Source organism: Pogoniulus pusillus, chromosome 6 (genome assembly GCF_015220805.1).
Source record: "Pogoniulus pusillus isolate bPogPus1 chromosome 6, bPogPus1.pri, whole genome shotgun sequence".
Classification (NCBI taxonomy): domain Eukaryota; kingdom Metazoa; phylum Chordata; class Aves; order Piciformes; family Lybiidae; genus Pogoniulus; species Pogoniulus pusillus.
The window spans coordinates 36,950,781-36,973,021 of NC_087269.1; the positions used below are offsets into that span (position 1 = coordinate 36,950,781).

At 43.9% G+C, this 22,241-nt stretch overlaps 1 protein-coding gene across 1 annotated transcript in view; it reads left to right on the forward strand.

Annotated features, from left to right (window-relative positions):
• TET1 (tet methylcytosine dioxygenase 1) overlaps positions 1 to 22,241 on the forward strand; it is a 78,685-nt gene that overhangs the window by 39,422 nt on the left and 17,022 nt on the right. Inside the window, exons 7-10 of the mRNA XM_064145263.1 lie at positions 15,902 to 16,110; positions 17,060 to 17,210; positions 20,338 to 20,427; positions 20,850 to 20,987. Coding sequence (XP_064001333.1) covers positions 15,902 to 16,110; positions 17,060 to 17,210; positions 20,338 to 20,427; positions 20,850 to 20,987 — 588 coding nt within the window. The remainder of the gene's footprint in view (positions 1 to 15,901; positions 16,111 to 17,059; positions 17,211 to 20,337; positions 20,428 to 20,849; positions 20,988 to 22,241) is intronic.

Below are 22,241 nucleotides of genomic sequence, written 5' to 3' on the forward strand. Positions count from 1 at the left end.
GCATTAGACTGACACCCACTTGAGCTAAATTGTGTGCAGGGAAGATAAGCTTGCAGTTGTTTTCACTGCATGCAGTGGCAGGAAGACTGCTTGTCCTCTGATTTATTTTATTTTATTTTTACATGATAAATAGTATTGTCTCATTTTTCTGTCCATATAGAATTAGTAGAATTTTGCCAGTGTGGATGTCTGTGTAGGTGGTAACTGTGTGATTAAAAATACCATGCCATTCTGTGATGGATGCTGGGGTAAATAGACTCTTTACTGTTCAGATTTCTTCTGCTTGTTAGCTTTGTCTAACTTGATCACAATTCTTCATAAGTGAAACACTCTTTAAAGTACTGAAATCACTGGCCTATCACTCTTGGTAGCCTATTCTTAATAATAAAATGTTTCATGTTATTGTGCATTGTCTTTAACCATCCTGTGACAAGTGACTTGAATGATATTTGTCTCATTGTTTCTTCTGTGCTTTGACTGATAATCTATTTGTTGTGGTTTTTTTTTTCTTTGTATGTCTGATGGTAAATTAAAATGTGAAATAGCTTTTGAGATTTTTATTTGTCCATGAGTAACTCTCTCATCATTCTTTTGGCCTGTCACTGACCTCAGAGGAGGTCAGCTTCAGGTCTTCATGTTTTCTGCTTTAGTCTCATTTCCTGTGGCTTCTCTCTTCTGGTTTCAGTAGATCTTGACTTGGATCAGCTAAACTATCATTGCTATCTGGTGTTTTTATTCAGAGTTGCAATGTAAGTTTCATGGCTCCAGCTCTGAGTAATGACAAGAGATAAGTGCAGGCCAGAGGTCCTTCTTGCCAATATCCTGTCTCCAGCATGGAACAAGAACAAAAAGGTGTTAAGAACAGGGCAGTTGCCTCCCAGAAAACTTGCTCATAGCTCTGTGGTTCCCTGAGCTGGAGGCTGGGCCTTTGTGTTCAGTTGTCTTTCATAAATGTTGTCATCTTTATTTCTCCTTTTCTTTCCCGTTAAGAGTTAAAATGCTGCAAAATGCTTTCAGCATTGTGGTCTATTCCCAGTAATTCTTAGCAAAGGCCTTTTCTCCATTGGAGAGCAGTGATTCAGCAGTTTCATAGCACTTTATCATTATGCCAGATTTTCATTCCTGCATGCTAATGGCCAAGTTGGAATCTATCTCCATCTAAAAATAGAATTGTTTTCTCCATGTGCATTAAATATGTATATCCACAGTGGATTTTATCTGCCATTTTACAGCCCACTCAGCAGTATGAACTCCTTCATTAATTTGCAAACTGTGCTTGTCTTCACCTCTCTGAGTTGTTTAGTAACATCAACAAATGTTGTCATCCTTTTATCTGCCCTTAGAAAATATGCTGAATAGCATAAGCTTGAATGCAGTTCTGCAGAGTTCCCATTGGAGACATACCAGCCTCTTTCCTGTCTCTTCACCAGTTATTTGTCTGTCAGCTTTTGATTTGTGCCAAGACACACTAGGGGGGTTTTAAGAGCTCTTACTAAGAGACCTTACAGAATATTTGGATATCTGGAAAACTTGCAGTATGACTGAGCTGTGAATTCCCTTCAGAATAGTTTGGCCCTCTCCCTGTGCATCACACTTCTTTCCTGTGTGCTTTTTCCCACACAGGTACCAGGTTAACCAACGTCTTTCTTCTAGGGTCTTTTTGCAAAGTGGTGTTCTCTTGGTATCCTCAGGCCCTCTGCTGTTAATGTATTATAAATTATCAGAGTGCATGTCACATTTAATACTTGTCTGCTTCATCCTTGAGTTTCTTTAGTGGATGTCATCAGGCCGTTGTGAATTGCTACTGTTTGTAGGGGAGATTGTTCGATTTTGTGTTGTTTTCATGGGTTTTGTTTGGTTTGGGGTTTGTTGGTGGTTTTTTTTGCAGGTTGGGTTTGTTTGGGGTATTTTTTGTCCCTATTGTTCTTTAGCCACTTGTGGGAGGGGTTAACTTCAGGAACTTCATTTGCTGTCTTTCATGTGGAAGGTTTCTGAGGTATCACAGTATCACACAGTATCATCAGGGTTGGAAGAGACCTCACAGATCGTCAAGTCCAACCCTTTACCACAGAGCTCAAGGCTAGACCATGGCACCAAGTGCCACGTCCAACCTTGCCTTGAACAGCTCCAGGGATGGCAGGAGTGCCGCTGGACCTGATACTCACCAACAAGAAAGGTCTAGAAGAAGCAGTGAAGGTTGAGGGCAGCCATGACTGCAGTAATCATGAGATGGTGGAGTTCAGGATCTTGAGTGGTAGGAACAGAATATCTATCAGGGTCATAACTCTGGATTTCAGAAAGGCCAACTTTGGCCTCTTCAAAGGATAGTTGGTTAATACTTCTTCCAAGCTCAGGATCAGAGTATTCCAGTGAGTAAGAAATCAAGAAGGGGAGTCAGGAGACCTGCACGGTCAAGTAGGGAGCTGCTAAACAAAATCAAGTGGAAGAAGAAAGTCCACTGATCGTGGAAGGAAGGACTGGCCACCTGGGAAGAGTATAAAATGGTTGCCAGAGGATGCAAGGAGGCTACTAGGAAGGCTAAGGCCTCCTTGGAATTCAATCTTGCAAGGTAGGCCAGAGACAACAGAAAGGGCTTCTTCAAATATATTGCAGGCAGAATCAGCACTAGAGGCAGTGTAAGCCCACTGCTGAATGGGATGGGTGCCTTGGTGACAGAGGACACGGATAAGGCAGAACTGCTGAATGCCCTCTTTGTCTCCATCTGTACTCAGGAGCCCCACACCCCTGAGGCCACAGAGGAAGAGAAGGTTAAGGAGAAGGCTTCTTCGGTTGATGGGGACTGGGTTAGGGAACAGTTATGTAAACTGAACATCCATAAGTCCATGGGTCACGATGGCATGCACCTGCAAGTGCTGAAGGAGCTGGTGGAGGTCGTTGCCAGACCACTTTCTGGACAGGAGAGGTGCCTGGGGATTGGAGGAGAGCAAACAGCACTCTAATCTTCAAAAGGAATAAGGAGGGCCCAGGTAAGTACAGACCAGTCAGCCTCACCTCTGTCCCCAGGAAGATAATGGAGTGGCTTAGCCTTAGTGCTGTGCTTAGCCGTATCAAGGACAAGAAGGTCACTGGGAGCAGTCAGCATGGTTTTACAAAGGGGAAGTCATGCTTGACCAACTTGATAGCCTTCTATGAGGTAGTAACCAGGTGGATAGATGATGAAGGACCAGTGGCTGTGCTTTACCTTGATTGCAGTAAAGCATTTGACACTGTCTCCTATAGCTTCCTCATAGCTAAACTGAGGAGGTGTGTTCTGGGTGATGGAGTAGTGCGGTGGATTGGGAACTGGTTAAAGGGAAGAAGTCAGAGAGTTGTGGTCAGTGGGACAGAGTCTAGTTGGAGGCCTGTAACTAGTGGAGTTCCCCAGGGATCAGTACTGGGACCAGTATTATTCAGTGTATTCGTTAATGACCTGGATGAAGGCATGGAGTGCACTGTCAGCAAGTTTGCTGATGACACCAAGCTGGTGGAGTGGCTGCCACACTGGAGAGTTATGCTGCCATTCAGAGAGAGACAGGCTGGAGAGGTGAGCAGGGAGAAATTTAATGAAGTTCAGCAGGGGCAAGTGTGGAGCTGTGCACTTGGGAAAGAACAATCCCATGGATCAATATAGGTTAGGGATTGACCTGCTGAAGAGCAGTGAAGGGGAAAAGGACTCGAGAATCCTGGTGGATGGAAGGATGGTCAGGAGCCAGCAGTGTGCTCTTGTGGCCAGGAGGGCCAGTGCCATTCTGGGGTGTATAAGAAGGGCTGTGAGTAGTGGTTTGAGGGAGGTTCTCCTTCCCCTCTACTCTGCTGTGGTGAGACCTAATCTGGAGTATTGTGTCCAGTTCTGGACTCCCCAGCTCAAGAAGGACAGGGAGCTGCTTGAGATCGTCCATCACAGAGCCACAAAAATGATGAAGGAAATTGAACATCTTCCTTATGAGGAGAGCCTGAGGGAGCTGGGGCTTCTTAGCTTGGAGAGGAGACAACTGAGGGGTGATCTCATTCATGTTTATAAATATGTAAGGGGTGAGTGCCAGGAGGATGGAGCCAGGCTCTTCTCGGTGATGCCCAGTGACAGGACAAAGGGCAATGGGTGGATGTTGAGGCACAGGAGGTTCCATGTGAACCTGTGGAGGAATTTTTTTCACTGTGAAGGTGACAGAGCACTGAAACAGGCTATCCAGGGAGGCTGTGGCATCTCCCTCTCTGGAGATGTTCAAGAACCGTCTGGATGTGTTCCAGTGTGATCTGCTCTAGGTGTTCTATTCTGAAGGGGGACTGGACCAGATGATTTTTCGAGGTCCCTTCCAGCCCCTGACATTCTATGATTCTGTGATGATCTTCCCAAACTTCATGGGTGTTGGGTGTTAAACAAAACAGAAGTGAGTTTTGCATCTTGACCATTATCTCGAGTGCCTTTTTTTCCCCCATCCATTTAACCACTTGGATGACTTGTTGACCCTCCAGATTCTCTAAGTCTTCTGGTGTCCTAATTAGTATTGTGGGGATTTTATGGCTTTTGCAAGTGGTATCTCAGACTTTCTCACCTTCGAACTGCCTGTGTTTTTGGAGTTCAGATTTGTAACTTGATCTTTATTATCTTTTCTGTAGCATTGATTGTATGTTAGCAGGATATAAAAATAATTTTTAAAAAGGGATAAAGAAACTGATTAGAAATTCTTCTAAAATGTAGTAAAAGTTGACATTTGGGTCCTGCACATACCTGAAACTGACATCAGCCACTGGAATTAATCCATTTTTGAAAGTAACGCCTAGGTAACCCATTGTTGTAACTGAGATTTTATAGATCGTTGAACCGACAGGAAATTGTAGCTGAGCACCAGAAACTACAATTTGTGAGTACTGAATGAGTCCTAATAACAATAAATTCAGATACAGAAAAGAGGATTTAATTTTTTTTTTCCAGCTTGCTTGTCTGGCTTGAGTTGAGAAAGTGAATGATATTTGGAACTGAAAAAGCAAGAAAACTGAGAAGTCATTTCAGCTCATTCACAGCTTGTTAGATGTGTTTCCCTGGAGGTGTTCAAGAAAAGACTGGATGAAGCACTTAGTGCCATGGTCTAGTTGACTGGGTAAGGCTGGGGGATAGGTTGGACTTGGATCATCTTGGAGGTCTCTTCCAACCTGGTTGATTCTATGATTAAAGAACATGAGCTGCCAAGTGAGCGAGGTACTCTGTGGTTGTGCTGTTTGGAACATGATAGTGGGGAGGCTTTGAAAATGGCTTTATAGTAAACTTTCCTGCACTGACTGTGTCCTGACCACAGGTTTATGTAGGATGTGGAGCTCCATTCTGCTTTAAACAACTTACTGTACTTCAAGATTTTATTTCCTTTGTTAAACTCTCTCTATGATTGAATGGTGTTCTCCATGGGAGAAGTAATTTTGGCACATGGTGGAGTGTTGTTCACCTTTTTGGACAATATTGTACTAGAGCAGTGTTTTTCTTTTCCACGCTGTTTTAATAGGTTGTATTAGTGTGTGTGGCAGGTACTGTAGCTGTGCAGGCATTTTCACTGTTTGCTGGGCACCATACCTGCTAAATATGGGGACAGTTGATATTTGAATCGAAGTGTTTGGCATGTTATCCAAAGTAGAGCCATTCTTTAAGGGCTGCAATGCTTTGAGATTGAAATTTATTAGAAACTTACACATGATTTCTGAAACAAATAGGAGTGCTTTAATATTGTTTGATATGAAGATCTGCTCAAATAGTTTAATAAACATGAAACTAAAAAGCTATTAATTATTATAAAATACCAAGGGGTTTAAGTTGCTGTTATCACTGCTGTGGTTAAAAGGAATATCTCAACAAACTGAGAGCAGATTCTTGCTGTTATCTGTATGATACAAAGTGCTTTTGACCATTGTCTGCAATACATGGAAAGGGAGGTTTGGCAGAATGGGGCAGTTAAGAGGGCACTGTGAGCCAAGACTTGAGTTTTGCCCTCATTTCTGCAGTATTGGTTGCATAATTAGAGAAGAATCACTTAACCTACATATCACAGTATCACAGTATCACAGTATCACCAAGGTTGGAAGAGACCTCACAGATCATCAAGTCCAACCCTTTACCACAGTGCCCAAGGCTAGACCATGGCACCAAGTGCCACATCCAACCTTGCCTTGAACTGCCCCAGGGACGACGACTCCACCACCTCCCCGGGCAGCCCATTCCAGTGCCTAATGACTCTCTCAGTGAAGAACTTTCTCCTCACCTCGAGCCGAAATTTCCCCTGGCGCAGCCTGAGGCTGTGTCCTCTTGTTCTGGAGCTGGCCACCTGAGAGAAGAGAGCAACCTCCTCCTGGCCACAACCACCCTTCAGGTAGTTGTAGACAGCAATAAGGTCACCCCTGAGCCTCCTCTTCTCCAGGCTAAACAACCCCAGCTCCCTCAGCCTCTCCTCGTAGGGCTTGTGCTCGAGGCCTCTAACCAGCCTCGTCGCCCTTCTCTGGACACGCTCAAGCATCTCAGTGTCCTTCCTAAACTGGGGGGCCCAGAACTGAACGCAGTACTCGAGGTGTGGTCTGACCAGTGCAGAGTACAGGGGCAGAATGACCTCCCTGCTCCTGCTGACCACACCACTCCTGATGCAGGCCAGGATGCCACTGGCTCTCTTGGCCACCTGGGCACACTGCTGGCTCATGTTCAGGCGGGTATCAATCAGTACCCCCAGATCCCTCTCTGTCTGGCTGCTCTCCAGCCACTCCGACCCCAGCCTGTATCTCTGCATGGGGTTGTTGTGGCCAAAGTGCAGCACCCTGCACTTTGAGCTATTGAACGCCATCCCATTGGCCTCTGCCCATCTGTACAGGCGGTCAAGGTCCCGCTGCAGAGCCCTTCTGCCCTCCAGCTCAGTCACATCTGCCCCCAGCTTAGTGTCATCTGCAAACTTGCTGATGACTGACTCGATGCCCTCATCCAGATCATCTATGAAGATGTTAAAGAGGATGGGGCCCAGCACTGATCCCTGAGGGACACCACTAGTGACTGGCCGCCAGCTGGATGTGGCACCATTCACCACCACTCTCTGGGTCCGGCCCACCAGCCAGTTCCTAACCCAGCACAGAGTGTTACCATCCAAGCCGCGGGCTGACAGCTTAGCCAGCAGTTTGCTGTGGGGGACAGTGTCAAAGGCCTTGCTGAAGTCCAGATAGACCACATCCACAGGCCTCCCCACATCCACCAAGCGGGTCACCTGATCATAGAAGGAGATCAGGTTAGAAAGGCAGGATCTGCCCTTCCTAAACCCATGCTGGCTGGACCTGAGATCTTTGCCATCCCTCAGGTGCGCAGTTATTGGCCCCAAGAGAACCTGCTCCATCAGTTTCCCTGGCACTGAGGTCAGGCTGACAGGTCTGTAGTTCCCAGGTTCCTCCATCCGACCCTTTTTGTGGATGGGGACCACGTTGCCATTTTCCAGTCTCCTGGGACCTCTCCGGTGAGCCAGGACTGCTGGAAAATGATGGAGAGCGGCTTGGCCAGCTCAGCTGCCAGCTCTCTCAGCACCCTGGGATGGATCCCATCTGGTCCCATGGACTTGTGGGTGTCCAGGTGGCTCAGCAGGTCCTGAACTAATTCCTCATGAATTTCCAGGGGAACACATATGGTGCATCCTGCTCATTTGTGAGCAACACTGCTTCCGGAAGCAAGCTGAAATCAGGTGTTGTAGATAACTGCAGATACCACCCTTCAGTGATACCCTGTAAAAAGAACCAAGTCACTTCAAAGTGTTGAGAGTGACAGTAACTGTTCTGTGCTAACACTTTCAGTGGAGTCTGCAGGTACTCAAGAAGAGAGAATTTAGGGAAGTGGTACTAAGGTCCTTTTATAATGCCTAGTAGACATTCTGAGGATAAAAGGATGTAATATTTTCCAGTAAGAAGAGAGTTTAACATGGCTTACTGTGCTTGTAGGGGTGAAGCATCAGAAAAGAGGGCAGGCTGATTTCAGTGGCAAACAAGAGCATTTCTGCTGCTGTCTGTTACACTGCATTGCCTGCCAGAACACCAGCAGGATTGAACAGGACCATGCTCTCACTTCGTGCTGGTGTAGGTGATTATGAAACTGGATTAGCAGAGAATCTTGTCCACACACAGAACCTGCACAGAGACAAAATCCACAAATTAGAAAACCTGGAGCCAAACTTTTTTTGTGGTGTTCTCACTTCAAAATCAGCTGCTGATACTCTACAGAGGAGAATTAGCTATTTTACTGAGGAAATACTGAGTGTGCTGGAGGGAGGGTTGCAGTGGAACCACCTGGAGTTGAAATAAACCTAAAGAGCACCTTTTTGTTCATTTCATTATTTGGCACAGGCAGTGACTTAGGGCAGTGTATTTAACTTGGACCTACATATTTGTACAATTGGCTGCTGGTGTCTGGTTTAGATCAAGTTAACACAACTGTTATGGTGAGCCTAAATTGGAGGGTAATTTCTCATCCATGTGGTAATTCAGCATCTGGTATGCTCAGCTTCAGCTGTCTGAGCTACTTATGTAAGTCATGTGTGTGGTAATTTATATAGGCTGTCTTATGCTTAAGGACATCAAATGATTTTTATTCACAGTGTACTTATTGATAGAATCATAGAATTGTTAGGGCTGGGAGTATCAATCTAGTTCCAGCCCCTTCTGCCATGGGCAGGGAGACTTCACACTAGATCAGGTTGCTCAGAGCCCCTTCCAGCCTCGCCTTAAAGACGTCCAGGGATGGGGCTTGCACCACCTCCCTGGGCATCTCGTTCCAGTGTCTCACCACCCTCACAGTGAAGAACCTCTTCCTAACATCCAATCTGAATCTACCCACTTCTAGTTTTGCTCCATTCTGTAGTGGTATGGACGGGCTTTTTATTTCAATTAATATCATTTATTCTTTTTATCTTTAATCTTTATGCATAACTTATTTTTAATCAGGTACTTTGCACAGACATGAAAAACATTACACAGAGGAAAAACACAGGCAATCTAGAACACTTAACGTTTGTATTTCCCTAGTTATTTCTTAATTAAACTTAGTTGAGCTGGAAGAGAGGTTCTTGTGGTTGATTATACTGCTTGTCCACTAGAGGGGATTGAGAAGATTCTTTCTGCTTAAGGCAGGATGCACTTGGATACAGTTACAAAGTTTTACAGAGGATTTCTTACAGAGAGGCTTTTGAATATTTACTCACAAAATAATATCTCCAATTCCCAGGGCTAAGCTTTAGTTTCCAGGCAGTACCAAACAGCTAAAGGGAGTTCTGCCAGTGTCTTAATAGTCGTTGAGGCTTCTAGATCTTCCCAGGCTCTAACAGGGTGCTGAGAGAGAGGCAGATGATCTCTGACTTGATCCTGGTTCCTCTTGGGTGACTCTGTGTCCTTTCCAGGCTCCCAGTTTTGGCAGAAGACTTGCAGATGTGCAGACGGGCACAGTGTCACGCTGATGGCTAAGTGAGCCTATCACATGAAAGCCCTTAATGCTTATTCCCTGGTAAACTGAGGCATGGCAAGTTTCCAGGTAGGCACAAAGTATCTCTAAGTAACCCAAAGTATCAGAACTTGATATTATGCAGCAGGCAGAAAGTTGCAGAGCATGACAGGATACAACAGCAGAGAGCACAATGGCCGAGAGCACTGAGGCAGAGCACGCTGTGTTTGCATGCTCATCTCCTTTTATTGATTCAATCCAAGACTAATGGCTCTTTAGCCATAGAGCTTACCCAAACTGAATGCTGCTTTGCCAAACTTCACTATATTAGATGAACTAGGGCTTGCTTTTACCCTTTTAGGGCAGAACACAAACAAGTTCATACAACTTTGGAAGGAGAGAAGGAGATTCAGTGGCACCAGGCCTTTCTCTTCCTTTCCCACCCTTGCTTCCCCCAATAGCAGAAGAGAAGAGGAACAGGGAAATATGTCTGGACAAGCCAGGACATGTTAGGCCAATTTTGGTCTTCCATGGACACATTCCCCCTAGTCCTATCACTACCCGACATCCTAAAAAGTCACTCACCTGCTTTCCTGTAGGCTCCCTTCTGGAAGGCCACAATTAAATCTCCTCAGAGTCTTCTCCAAACTGAACAGCCCCAACTCTCTCAGTCTCTCTTCATAGGAGAGGTGCTCCAGCCCTCTGATCATCCTTGTGGACCTTCTCTGGACATGTTCCAGCATGTCTAGATCTTTCTTGTAATAGGGGCTCCAGAGCTGGATGCAGTACTCCAGGTGGGGTCTCACCAGAGTGGAGTAGAAGGGGAGATTGACCTCCCTCAACCTGCTGGCCACACTTCATTTAATGCAGCCCAAGGTTGGCTTTCTGGGCTAAAAGTGCACATTGGTGGCTCATGTTGAGCTTCTTATCCACCAGCACCCCCAAGTCCCTCTCCCAGGGCTGCTCTCAAACCAGTCACTGCCCAGCCTATATTGGTGTTGAGATTGCCCCAACCTTGCACTTAGACTTGTTGAACCTCATGAGGTTTGCCTGGGCACACCTCTCCAGCCTGTTCTGGTCCCTCTGGATGGATCCCTTCCCTCCAGCATGTCAGCCACACCACACAGCTTGGTGTCATCAGTGGATTTGCTGAGGGTGCACTCAACGCCACTGTCCATGTCACTGACTAAGATATTGACCAATGCTGGTCCCAGGACTAATCCTTGACATGTGGGACAATGTTGATGGCTTTGCTCGGGTCCAGTTAGATGATGTCAGTTACTTGCCCCTTGTCTATTAATATTGTGGCCCTCATAGAAGACTACTGAGCTCCTGCCAGAGGCTGAGACAATTGTTTTGGCAATCTAAAAGAAATAACTAATCGGAACTCAAGCATTTGGAAAGCCAGAGCAGTTCTTACTGACAACACAGCTTTATTGATGCTGGTCATTACATTCAAAAACTATTTGAAACATGTGGGAGACGCTGAAGTTACAAAACATTGATGATATGAACTTGCTCGGGATGTTGAGGAGGAGGGACAGATATCATGAACAGGAGGAAGGACTTGTGACCCAAATGAAACAGCTACTAACGTGACAGATAAAGCCCACTGGATAAATGTAAAGCTACACAAAAAGCAGTGTGTAGTTTCATGCACGCAGTAATAGATGCTAGGTAGAGTATTACTGCTTGGGACTTGAGTTCATTAGACATCAGCCTCAGTGTTCAATAGTGATGAAAACAGGAAAAGAAACTGGTGAGCAATACAGAAAACATGAGACGTGGTTCTGTGGAAGAGTTGCTATACTCCAGTCTTTAGTACTGCCTGGCTCTGGTCCCCCAGCGCACGGAGGCAGAGCACAACTGGGAAAGACAGACCCAGCAGCCTGGCAGAGAGGGAAGGAAAGCAAGCAAGACACTGAAATCTTTGGTGGGATGGAGAGCTGAATTGCAATCTATTCTTCACAGTCTCATCCTACAGCAAAAGTAGAGGGCGCTATAACGGGATGAGCTCAGCATAAAGAAGAGATAATGTTTTTTTTTCTTTCACATAGGCTGGTATTCAGCTTTGCCCAGGAATGTAGTGGATGGTAAAATGTTGCACAGGACAAATGTAGTGAAAGCAAATGCTTCAAAAGCTGGCAGCAAGTATCTGAAATTTGTTGAGAAGCAGCCCACATCCAAGTGCCTTTCTTACCACTCATCCTTAGGCAACTGCTGCCAGTCACCCTCGGGATCAGACTGAGGCTGGGTGGTCCATTCCTCTGTCATTGTCCTACTCTTACCCTGTAATTCTTTCATTTTTTAAGCATCTCCTTCTGTCTCTTTTCTAATCTTGTTTGTGAGGGAGTGAAAACCTAACTTCTTCCCTTGTTTATCCCATAACTTGTTGCTAAATTGCTGGAGCGACTTCTGCTGTATTTGGCATCATTTCAATAAATACACTGTACCTCTTGGCTCGTGTTTTCCATTAAGAAAATTGAGTCAACTTCTACTTTGTAGCTTGCAGAAACAGAGATCTGGCTGTGGTATGTTGCCAAAGCAGCTGTTGATAGTATTTCTGTCCTGAATGGCTGTGGCTCACCTTGAAGGGTTGCTCATGTTCTTAGATTCTGGCATTTGAGAGTATCCATGCTAGTTAGTAAGATATATCTTGAATGGATAACTTGCTTTAGATGTACGCAGGAACAAGGACATACGGACAACCAAAATAAGTCAGAACGCACATGATACAGAAAGTGGCAGTGGTCCATGCCTCACAGTAACATAGGAGACGTGTACAGAACTTGGGTTTGAAAGCCATCAAAATAAAGGAGCATTGCACCCAAGCAGCAGCCTACAAGGATGATCCCTGTGGGATTGTGTGTTCAAATATGTACATGCATAAGAAAGCAACTTGGAAGGAGGCGTGTCCTGCTGCAGTTGTTTGCTTTTGTCCTAGACATGGTCATGTTAGCAAACAGGTGAGGGACTAGGTGGCCAGGTATTGTGAGTGCTGATCCAAACTGGCAGGTATTGGTGGAGCATGCTGGGGCAGTTGGTGAGGTCTGCATCTTTCAGAAGTGTTGTGTGACAGCTGAAATGTATCATTAGTTGGTGAAAGCTAGTGCTTGCTAAAAGGAGTTCAGGGATAATTAGGCCCTACAGACCTGCAAAAGGATGACCATATTTAAATCTTAGATAATACTTTGCCAACTTATTACAAGTTTGCTTTGTTGATCATCTTGTCTGTTCTTTCTGCGTCACTAAGGCATCGCTGTTATTTTGTGTGGAGAAGTAATTGCAAGGGGAAAGTTCCATGTTAAAAAATCCTAGCTTTAAAGTTTCACCACTTACCAAATGTTTGCTTTCCTATTCCTCTTAAATTCATTAAGGACCGAAATTAAACAAAGTGAAGTATTAAGTTATTTACTATATTACTGCTGTTAAGTACTGCACACAAACTGAGAGCCAGAGCAATAGCTTTTGGACACAGAATCTGCCAGCTGATTTGTGTGTTGCTCACAGTCTGAGGAGACATTCAGGGACTTGCTCCATCTGTTGTGTATTTAACTTAATATTTGGCATTTCAGTGCTTCATAGGTAAACAATAAATGCCCTGGGAATTACATTTGCAAACTTTCAATACAAACAAATACTTTAAATTATTGCATAAAGAACTGATTAATCAAATCTCATTATTTAGCATATTGTCTGTGGTTGTGACAGTACATTAATTCCTTTCGCCTTGCAGAGGACACTGTGTCAAATGCATGCTGAAAAGAACTGTGAGCTCAAGTGTAGGCTGAGGTTTTGTATCTTCTCCTGATGATGTTAAGACAGTGTTACTCTTGTATGAATGTAATAAGTGTGATGTTTCTGTCAAGTAAACGGTGGGGAAAGTGATTAAAACACTTATGGTTTGGCCATGTTTAAGGGTCCAAAGGTCATGGAGCCATCCTCAGTTATTTCAGGCTGGAGTAAAAGTAAAGACATAAACTGGAGAAATGAACTAAAGTCTTCCTAGGGCCATGACTTTAAAAAGCAGTGAGAAATCTTCAAGCACATCAGGCAAAATCTTGATCAGTGGTACACAGCTTGTAGTTGTGCGTGTTGGATTGTGCTCAGGTAGCCACCAGTTCAGTAACAGAAGTGAATGCAGGCAGTTTCACTTAATATGCTTACATAGAATACAATATCATCTTGTAGAGTTCCAACATTTATTTGGTGTAGTCAAGCACTGGAAAACAGCAAGCTGGAAATGAATGGAGTTACATTACTGTTGATGCAACTAGGAAATCACTTGGATTTATGCCATGGTTTTCCATTGTCCTGCTCACAGGCTGCTCTGTGTACTGAGCATGGCATTGCTGTGGGGTGTGATGACTGCAGAAGAGAGGCTTCGTCTGCTCTGTCAGTGCCAGCCACAGCATGCCAAGGGGCATCATCAGTTTATGCGGGGAAAGCAACACGGCTCCAGCTCTGTCTGCACTGACCCTGGCTGCAGGTCCAGAGGAGTCATGACTTCAGTGCAAGCTGTGCTCTTCTAGGAGCAGAACAGTCAAGTGACAATAGTGTCTGGCCTCTGCTATCAAAAAGAGTGGAGTGCTCCAGCAGCAGCAGTCAGCTGAGCACATGATCTAACTTCTTAAGAGCCATGGAAATCAAATTCAGGCACCTAACAGATGTGTTAGCTACCTCAGTGGGCTGAAAGATGATGGATCCTAAAATGGTTTTGGGTGCAGTAAGTGTCACATTCTCTCCTGCATGCATAATGAAGCAAATGTCAGCTATATTTAGCTCCGGAGAGGTATGGTGTTATTTTAGAGGAAACTATACATTTCTTCCTTGTCCATTTGCTGTTTCGCTTGAACCATGTAGGTCCAGTTTAGAACTAGATCAGAACTCAAAAAGGGCAACCTGCTGCAAGAAACTTAGAGATACCAGATTCCTTCACTGAAGTTACTAAGTTTAGAAACAGAATAGAAAAAAAGACTAAAAGCATCACCCTGCATGCTGAGGATCAAAGCTAAATTCCTCTCCTCCTTACCTGAAGGAACTCTGCTGCCTTAGGAATGTGAAACTTGCACTGCCATGGACACCCTGCACTGTATATCAGCTGAGATATATTTTCTGTAACCCTCAGATGTAAATGAGTTATTTTTCCTTCTTTATAAAAAATCCTGTCCTGGATAGTCTGTCACAACCATGGCTCCTGTGGAGAAGTGGTATCTTGGATGCATTGCTTGTATTCTCACAAAGAGTATGGCTGATTGTCAGACTGTACAATTAACTTTAGAAAGGGGATACTTTCTCTTGAAATGAATGAACCTTGCTTCTTCCTGCTAAACCTGCAGACATTCCCTCTGAAATTTTTCACTTATTGAAAACCTTTTCATGTGCATGGTAATTGCACTTGTACTTTGGTCCTCACTTTTCATGATGTCAAATAACTTAGTCACAGCTGATCAGGCTAGGAGTCACATATGAGTGACAGCTGCACTTCTGGCAACAAAGAAGCTTTGACATCAGTCAAATGGGGGAATATGCCTTGGAGGTATTCAAGAGTGAGGGACACTGCTGCCTGCCTGCTTTTGCAGTGCAGGGCATGTCTGTGGAAGTTCTGGTGGAGAGGGAGGGGATGCTGGATGGGAAGCCAGGGTGACTGCACACGCTCATGTCTGTGGAGCTGACAGCTGGTATCTGCAGTCTAAGGGCTCACCATCTGCACACTGTGAGGAAGGAAGACTTGCTAGTCCTCATAATATATATGACAGAGCTGAGGAAGAGGATTTAGCATATAGTGCCTGAGAGGTCCAGGCCTAATACAATTGAAGCTTAATGTTGAGGTCTTGACACCCATATGTTGGAACATACAGGTGATGCTAGCTAAAACACATCTGAGGAAGAGAGAAACATCTTTTCAGAGTTTATGTTCTTGTATTTCCTAGCTTTAACATATTCTTTTAGTCTTCTTACTAGACAACTTTGTTTCAGATTGTGATAAAAGCCTGAATATGTGAGACCTGGACTGTCTTGCTTTTTTTTTTCTTTTTGTTTTCCCTGTTCAGTGGTATATTGTACTGTTCCATTCCATGTTAGTCTTTGTGGTTCATCGCTAAGGGTGCCAAAGATTGCTATGGTATCACAGAGCTCAGCACAAAACTTAAGCAAACTCTTAAGCACTTCAGTATAGGTCACCTGGAGACACGTTCTAAAATATTTTATTGCTTCCTTCACTCAGGAAAAGTGGATTTTCATTGCTTCCTCCTCATACTGCAATTGCTTCTGGAGGTAAAAAGGCAACAGAAAATGATGTTCTGCACCCAAGATCAGTGTGCCGCGCAGCCCCTGTCCTGCTTGCTGAGGGACACTCTGTGGGCAGCAGTTTGTTAGTCTTTCAGGCCTTGTGTACCCCAGAGAAGAGTAACACATAAAGTGTTTCCTACAGCTGTCTAAAATGAAACACAATTATTCTTCCAGGTGATACGAAGAAGTAGCGACGAGGAGAAGTTGCTGTGCTTGGTACGTCAGCGTGCAGGACACCACTGTCAGACTGCCGTCATTGTGATTCTCATCCTGGCCTGGGAAGGGATCCCTCACCTCCTGGCCGATACGCTCTACAAAGAGCTGACGCAGAGCCTCAGGAAATACGGCTGCCCCACCAGCCGTAGGTGTGCGTTAAACGAAGAGTAAGTCACTTGGAGAACAGCATAACTGGTGTCTTGCCTCTGGAAGGCTCTGCAATAAGTAACTCGGGTGTTCAGTAGCTGCACTACTGAAATAACTACACAGAAGCTCATCTAAAGCTACAAACCACTAGGTGTCATTTCAGAGTACAGTGTAGTTCCTGGCTTTTCCTGGAGAGCAGGTGCTAGGTCATAGTTGTACAACTGCACCCAGGGAAAGAGGGTGACAGTGAACTTCCTCTCTGGCTTTGTGCAGGCTGCCCAAGACAGTGTGCCCTTTGCACACATGGCCACGTGAGAGAGCTAAGAGCTGATATGTGAATAAACAACAGGTTGAACACTCAAAATTAGTCTCTTACTCTCCATGCCCCTGCAAGCAGTGTGGTTTAATTGGCTAGATTATGTGTTGCAGCTGAGTCTCTGGAGCAGTGCTGCCTTTGTGTTGATTCTTGTGTAGCCCACATTTAACAGACTCCAGTAGCTGCACGATGAAGATAAAGCTCATGTTCTTAAAGTTGTGGGCTGAGCAGAGTTGGTTCTGCTTTGAAATTCACATCAGTTTGGAGCTAATGGTACTGCCACACATAACAAAGCAATAACTGGATTAGGGGGTAACCTATAGTAGCAGTCATATTTTCTTGGGTAAAGATTTTATTCAACTGGAGAGGTCAAAATCGAAGTGACCTGGGATGGAGTACATGGATATGGCTGTAATGGAGTGTTGTGCATTTCTTAGAAGTGGGATTTCCAGGAGTTAGATTGTCTTGTGAGGAAAAATGTCAGTCCTCTACACATTAATGTTCCCTTAACAGAAAAGATCTAAACTGTCTATTTTATAAATTCCTGTGGTATTATGCTATGTATTAGAAAAGAAATAGTGACTAGCATTGACCTAAAAAGAAGAGCAGCTGCATTGTCAGCTGACTTGATGTATCTTTCTTTCCTTTCCTAGTCGTACTTGTGCATGTCAAGGACTTGATCCAGAAACTTGTGGAGCATCATTCTCATTTGGCTGTTCATGGAGTATGTATTTCAATGGCTGTAAATTTGCCAGAAGCAAAAACCCAAGGAAATTTAGGCTTCTCACAGATGACCCTAAACAAGTAAGATTTACTTGATTTATTGATTTTTTTTTCCCTGCAAATACTCAATCTGATGATTTTCAACACTAGAAATCTATGGATATCCATCCTTTCGCTCTCTCTCACATATAGCTAATCTCATGAATAGCTTATCACACAGGAATCTAACTAACAGTAACTTATAGTTTTATAGTGGTATTGAGAGTTGTTCAACTGTATGGTGTTTGCCATGTATTTAAATACCCTACAATTATCCTTAAATACTTTTTAGCTCTACTGAGTAACACTGGGAAATGTTAATGATTCTAAATATAAAATACAACTAAATTTTTTTTCTAAGCACCAGGCCTGTGGCTCAGGGATTCAGTCCTTTTGCCTTGTTGTAGAACATTGTGTGCTTTGGATTGCACTGTCTTCCTGCCATCTGACCAGTTGACCACTTGGTCTTCTGTCACTGAGAACAAAGTGTGTTTTTCTGTGGACAGCATGTTTTTCAAACGTGCTACAAGAACTGAATACCCTGAACTATGATTGCTGTTTGCAAGGCTAGTGCTGACATAAAGCTGACATAGCACAGAAGACATGGTGATGGGTCATGTGAAGTAATAAACCTCTAAAAGAAACAAACCTCTAACAAAAAAACCCATTTTTTGCCTACATTGGTAGTATTTCCATGATGAAGGAATAAAGGTAACTACTGTCTGATGAATGTATGTTCAAGGTACCTCAGAAGTGCCTTTTGTTCTGACTGTAGATGTCTTAACTGTACTTCCCTGTGTAACTCCTAGATGAAAATACCATGTCTTTACAAGCACACATGGGATGCTTTAAGAGACCTGTCCTTGTAGGGTTGTCAGTTACCTAGACCTCGGTTTGGGTTACTGTGCTAATCATCCTTCTCAGTTCCTGAACTCCACTGCTGCCAGCTACAGAAGAGAGCCAGCTGGTTGAGGTACAGATAGTGGCAGAGATATTCTTGTGTTTTTTGATGAGTAGTGCACACATGTGGATCTATAGTGTGCAACACCATGTTTTGAAGAGAGATCTCACTTGATCCACTGGATCTAAAAAAATCCTCCTTTTTCCTGAAATAGTTGGTGAAGCATCTTCCTCGCTTATGTGGATGACTACACACAGACGCTCCCCTCCTGATCTCCTCCTCCTTTGTCCTTTTCCATTCGCAGTGATGCAGTGTTTTTAGGTTCTCCCCTTGTGTAATGCTGTGTGTGTGGAGCATTCTGTGCTCTGTAGGTTTCTAATGTTTTCAGTAACAGTGGCCTGAGCAATCAGGGGAGGCAGCAAGCTTCATCTGTACTGTTAGTGAAATGCCAGTCTGTGCCAGATCTCCTCAAGACCGCTCTGATGGATCTTTGATCAGAGCATACTCTCTAAGCTGAGGTTCTGTTGGTGCCATCACTTGCTCCAAGTCCAAGATGGCCACCCTGAACTCCATTAGACACTTAGTCAAGCACGGTGATGTTCATGGCAGCACATAGAAGTGATGGCCTGGCTGCTTCTGGAAAATAATGCCTTCTACCACAGACTGAAAGCAGCTGCCTAAAAGAGAAGATGATTTAACCAGGACATTTTTGATGGATGTGACTTAAAAGTGCATTCCCCTATCACCCTTTTATATGGGAGTGGTTTTAAAGCCCTTTTGGAGTCTGGAGCTGATCAGAGGGCATGAGGGTTGCACAGCATGTAGGTGTGTATTGAGGGCAGCATATCCACCTGTGGTCTGCCACTGAGCAGCAGTGGTGCCTGGGCAGCTGCAGCATACACATAGCTTATCACTGCATCTGGAAGAAGTGAAATTACTGGTAAATCATTTTCCTCTTTGTTTGGTTTTATCATTATTTTTTCTAACAGATACTTCTTCTAGCTAAATAGGGGATATTGATGATTTTGCAGATGACATAAAGCTAAGAGGTATAGCAAACGAAGAAGATAGTTCAAAGCCCAGAAAGATTTGGATCACTTGAGGTACTGGATGGAGTGAGATGAGGCTAAGATTGTAATATCTCTAGGTAAGAATAGAGCATAGGATAGGCAATACAGATGTAGTTCAGAAAAACACATGGTAATGATCAACTGGCTGTGGTGCCAGTTAAAAATACAGTATGATTTTGTAATGGAGCATCACACTGAACAATGTACAAGTATCCCTGTGTGTGCATGTACACTGGTGTTCACAACTGGTGATGAACAGTGAGGTTAGTTGGGGTTTTCTTTCTTTGGCTTTTTATAATCTCTTTTTTTAAACAAAATCGAAGCAGCTGTTTGTTTTGGTGTTTTTTTTGCCACTACACAGCATTGCACACCTGAAGCTGCAATTGTATCTCAAAGCCTGACACTTGGAGGAAAACAAAGGCACCACCCTTTTCCTTCCCAGTGGGTTGGTGATTTTCCTGGAAAAGCAAAAAGTTAGGAAAATAAATTAGAGATCATTTGTATAAATAATAGCTATAATGTTGCACTGCCATAGAAGCCTACCTAGTTAGTTCCATGCTTAGATGGCTTACTCCAACATAAGGAATTTTACTTCCTCATCTAGCAGATACTAAGCTCTGACTTCTGCACCTCCAAAGCACAAAACAGTTATCAAAAGTTTCTATTAAGAGTCTGCAGCAACCTCAGAGGCATGCCTCTTCCCCAGGAACTCAAATGAATGCTAAATTCTACTGGAAGCTTCTGACATGATTCAAAAAAAAAGGAGGAGCCTAGGAGGGTCCTTTAGGAGGGCTAAATCAAGGACATAAATCAAGGCCCCACATGCAAAAAACCACTAAAAGAAGACCTAGAATTCAATCAGTGTATGGTGTAACCTTTCTTTTCCAGGTGTTACTTGTCTATTTTGCATGGAACATACCTCATTCCTTGACTGTTTGTGTATCAGAAGAGGGAAGTAATGCAGGAATTGGTTCCTTGTGTACTGAGTTATTTGTTATTTGGCTGACTTAACGATTTTGGTCAAGCAAATGTAGGCTTCTTTATGGTTGGTGGCAAAAGGCAGCAAAACAGAAGTCAGATTAATAGAATACAAGGTCAAATTGGACTTCTTAGCTTCACTGATTTGTTGGGCATCTCTGAGCTGCATTAGAATCTTTTAAAGCAATTGCAACGCTCTGAATGTTGCCTTTCTCTGCAGGAGGAACTTCTTGAAAATAATTTGCAAACTTTAGCTACTGATGTGGCTCCGGTTTATAAAAAGCTTGCTCCTGAAGCTTTCCAGAACCAGGTAGGTCTGTGACATCCATCTAGTGTAGCTGTAGCTCTGAGTCGACAGCATTAGCTAGAAAAAGAGATGAAAACCCCACCCAAATCTGTTCAGGCAGAAGCCGCAGCCCTCAGGGAAATGCATTCTGTAATATTGTTACCTCCCTTATTTCAGCTGATGGTAATGTCCTAAGTAGTGCACATGCCAAAGGTGTAGAGATAGTACTGTAAATAAAATGTTCTATTACTTCTTACTACAAAAGACATACTGACTCTGGCTGAGATGACTGTCTTGGTGACATCCAGTCCTAAGTGCTGCATGTTGCATTGGAAACTCTGTGGGTTCTGCCCATCGCTGGGGGCTGTTTGTTTCATCCTGTGGTTGGCAGGGCTCCAGGGCACTCTCCTGCAGTCCCAAGTACCTGCAGTTGTTGTACCTTTCAGGTGGAAAATGAACACATGGGCCCTGATTGCCGGCTGGGCTCCAAGGACGGGCGGCCTTTCTCAGGTGTAACAGCGTGCATAGATTTCTGTGCCCATGCCCACAAGGACACACACAACATGCACAATGGAAGCACCGTGGTATGTACATGGCATTTTCTCATCTCTACTGGCCACTGCTGTGATGGCTGTGTGCCTTAAAATGCTCTTCTATTTGGTGGGTGTGTTTGCAGGAAGCTTTTGAAGGAATGAAATCAACTGCATGTTGCCGTTTTTAACCCCCCATGTTATTTGCATATATTTATTACTGACCTACAGGGTACAGAAGTTGATCTCATTACAGAACAGGTCAGCAGAGGTCTACAAAAGACCTGAATTGTTTCAAGACACTCAAGCCCTTTGGAGAGGACTGGCCATAGAACAGCTGGGCTATTTACAGCAGTTCTGATCTTCAAAGGCAAATAATTATCTAACTGAGGAGTTTTACAGATTTCAGTAGAGAAAGAGCTAAACCAAACTTATTTATTATTAATCCACCTTCCTCAGGCTTAATTCTCATCAAACTAACTTCTTGCACTGTGCACTTACCAGGCTTCAGGTTACTTGTCAGAAAGCAGAACACAGTATCATGGTAGGGAAAGGAAAACCCACAAATATGGGGGGATTTTTGGTGTGGTGGTGGTAGCACTGAATACTTTGCTGGATTGCTAGTGAGAAATTCAGTTGAATCACAAGCCACCTTTTGAGAAACTGCGACTGTAGTCTTGAAGAAAGACAAGCTCATAGGAGAACAGCTAAAATAAGACAGGCCATCTGTTTATTCGTAGTTAGAGCACTGCAGTGCTGTGACTATCTGGGATGACTTCTTGTGCATCACTGGAGGTAGCATGCAAGAACAAGTTATCAAAGGATGCATCTCTGGGGGAAAAATGAAAATCTAAATCTCTGCCTACTCTAGAAACAGTCTTTTAAAGTTTGGACATGAAAACTGAATTCTGTTGCTGCGATTCAAAAAACTCTTGCATACGCTAAGGAAGTGACTGGTCCAATTGTTGAAGGAGCTGGGCTTTATTCACTCTAGATTAGTTTGACCATGATTAAAACCACGCTTGTTAATTTTGGCTTAAGTCTGGTAGTAACATGGGGAAGCTAGTGGTAAGAATGTAAATAGGAATTACCACAGATGTGACTAGCATGTGTCTGGTCATCTCCTGCATTTCTGTGCAGCTCAAAAAAATTGCTCTGGCTGCCTACTTAGTTTAAAAGATGTTGATTGAAGTCACTGATACTGATGGAGGAGTCATTTACACAAGTATAACATATTTTGTTTGTAAAATGTACTATATGTAAGTAACAGATCTGAAGTGACGGCTTTTGTGTAGATGATTGTTTTCT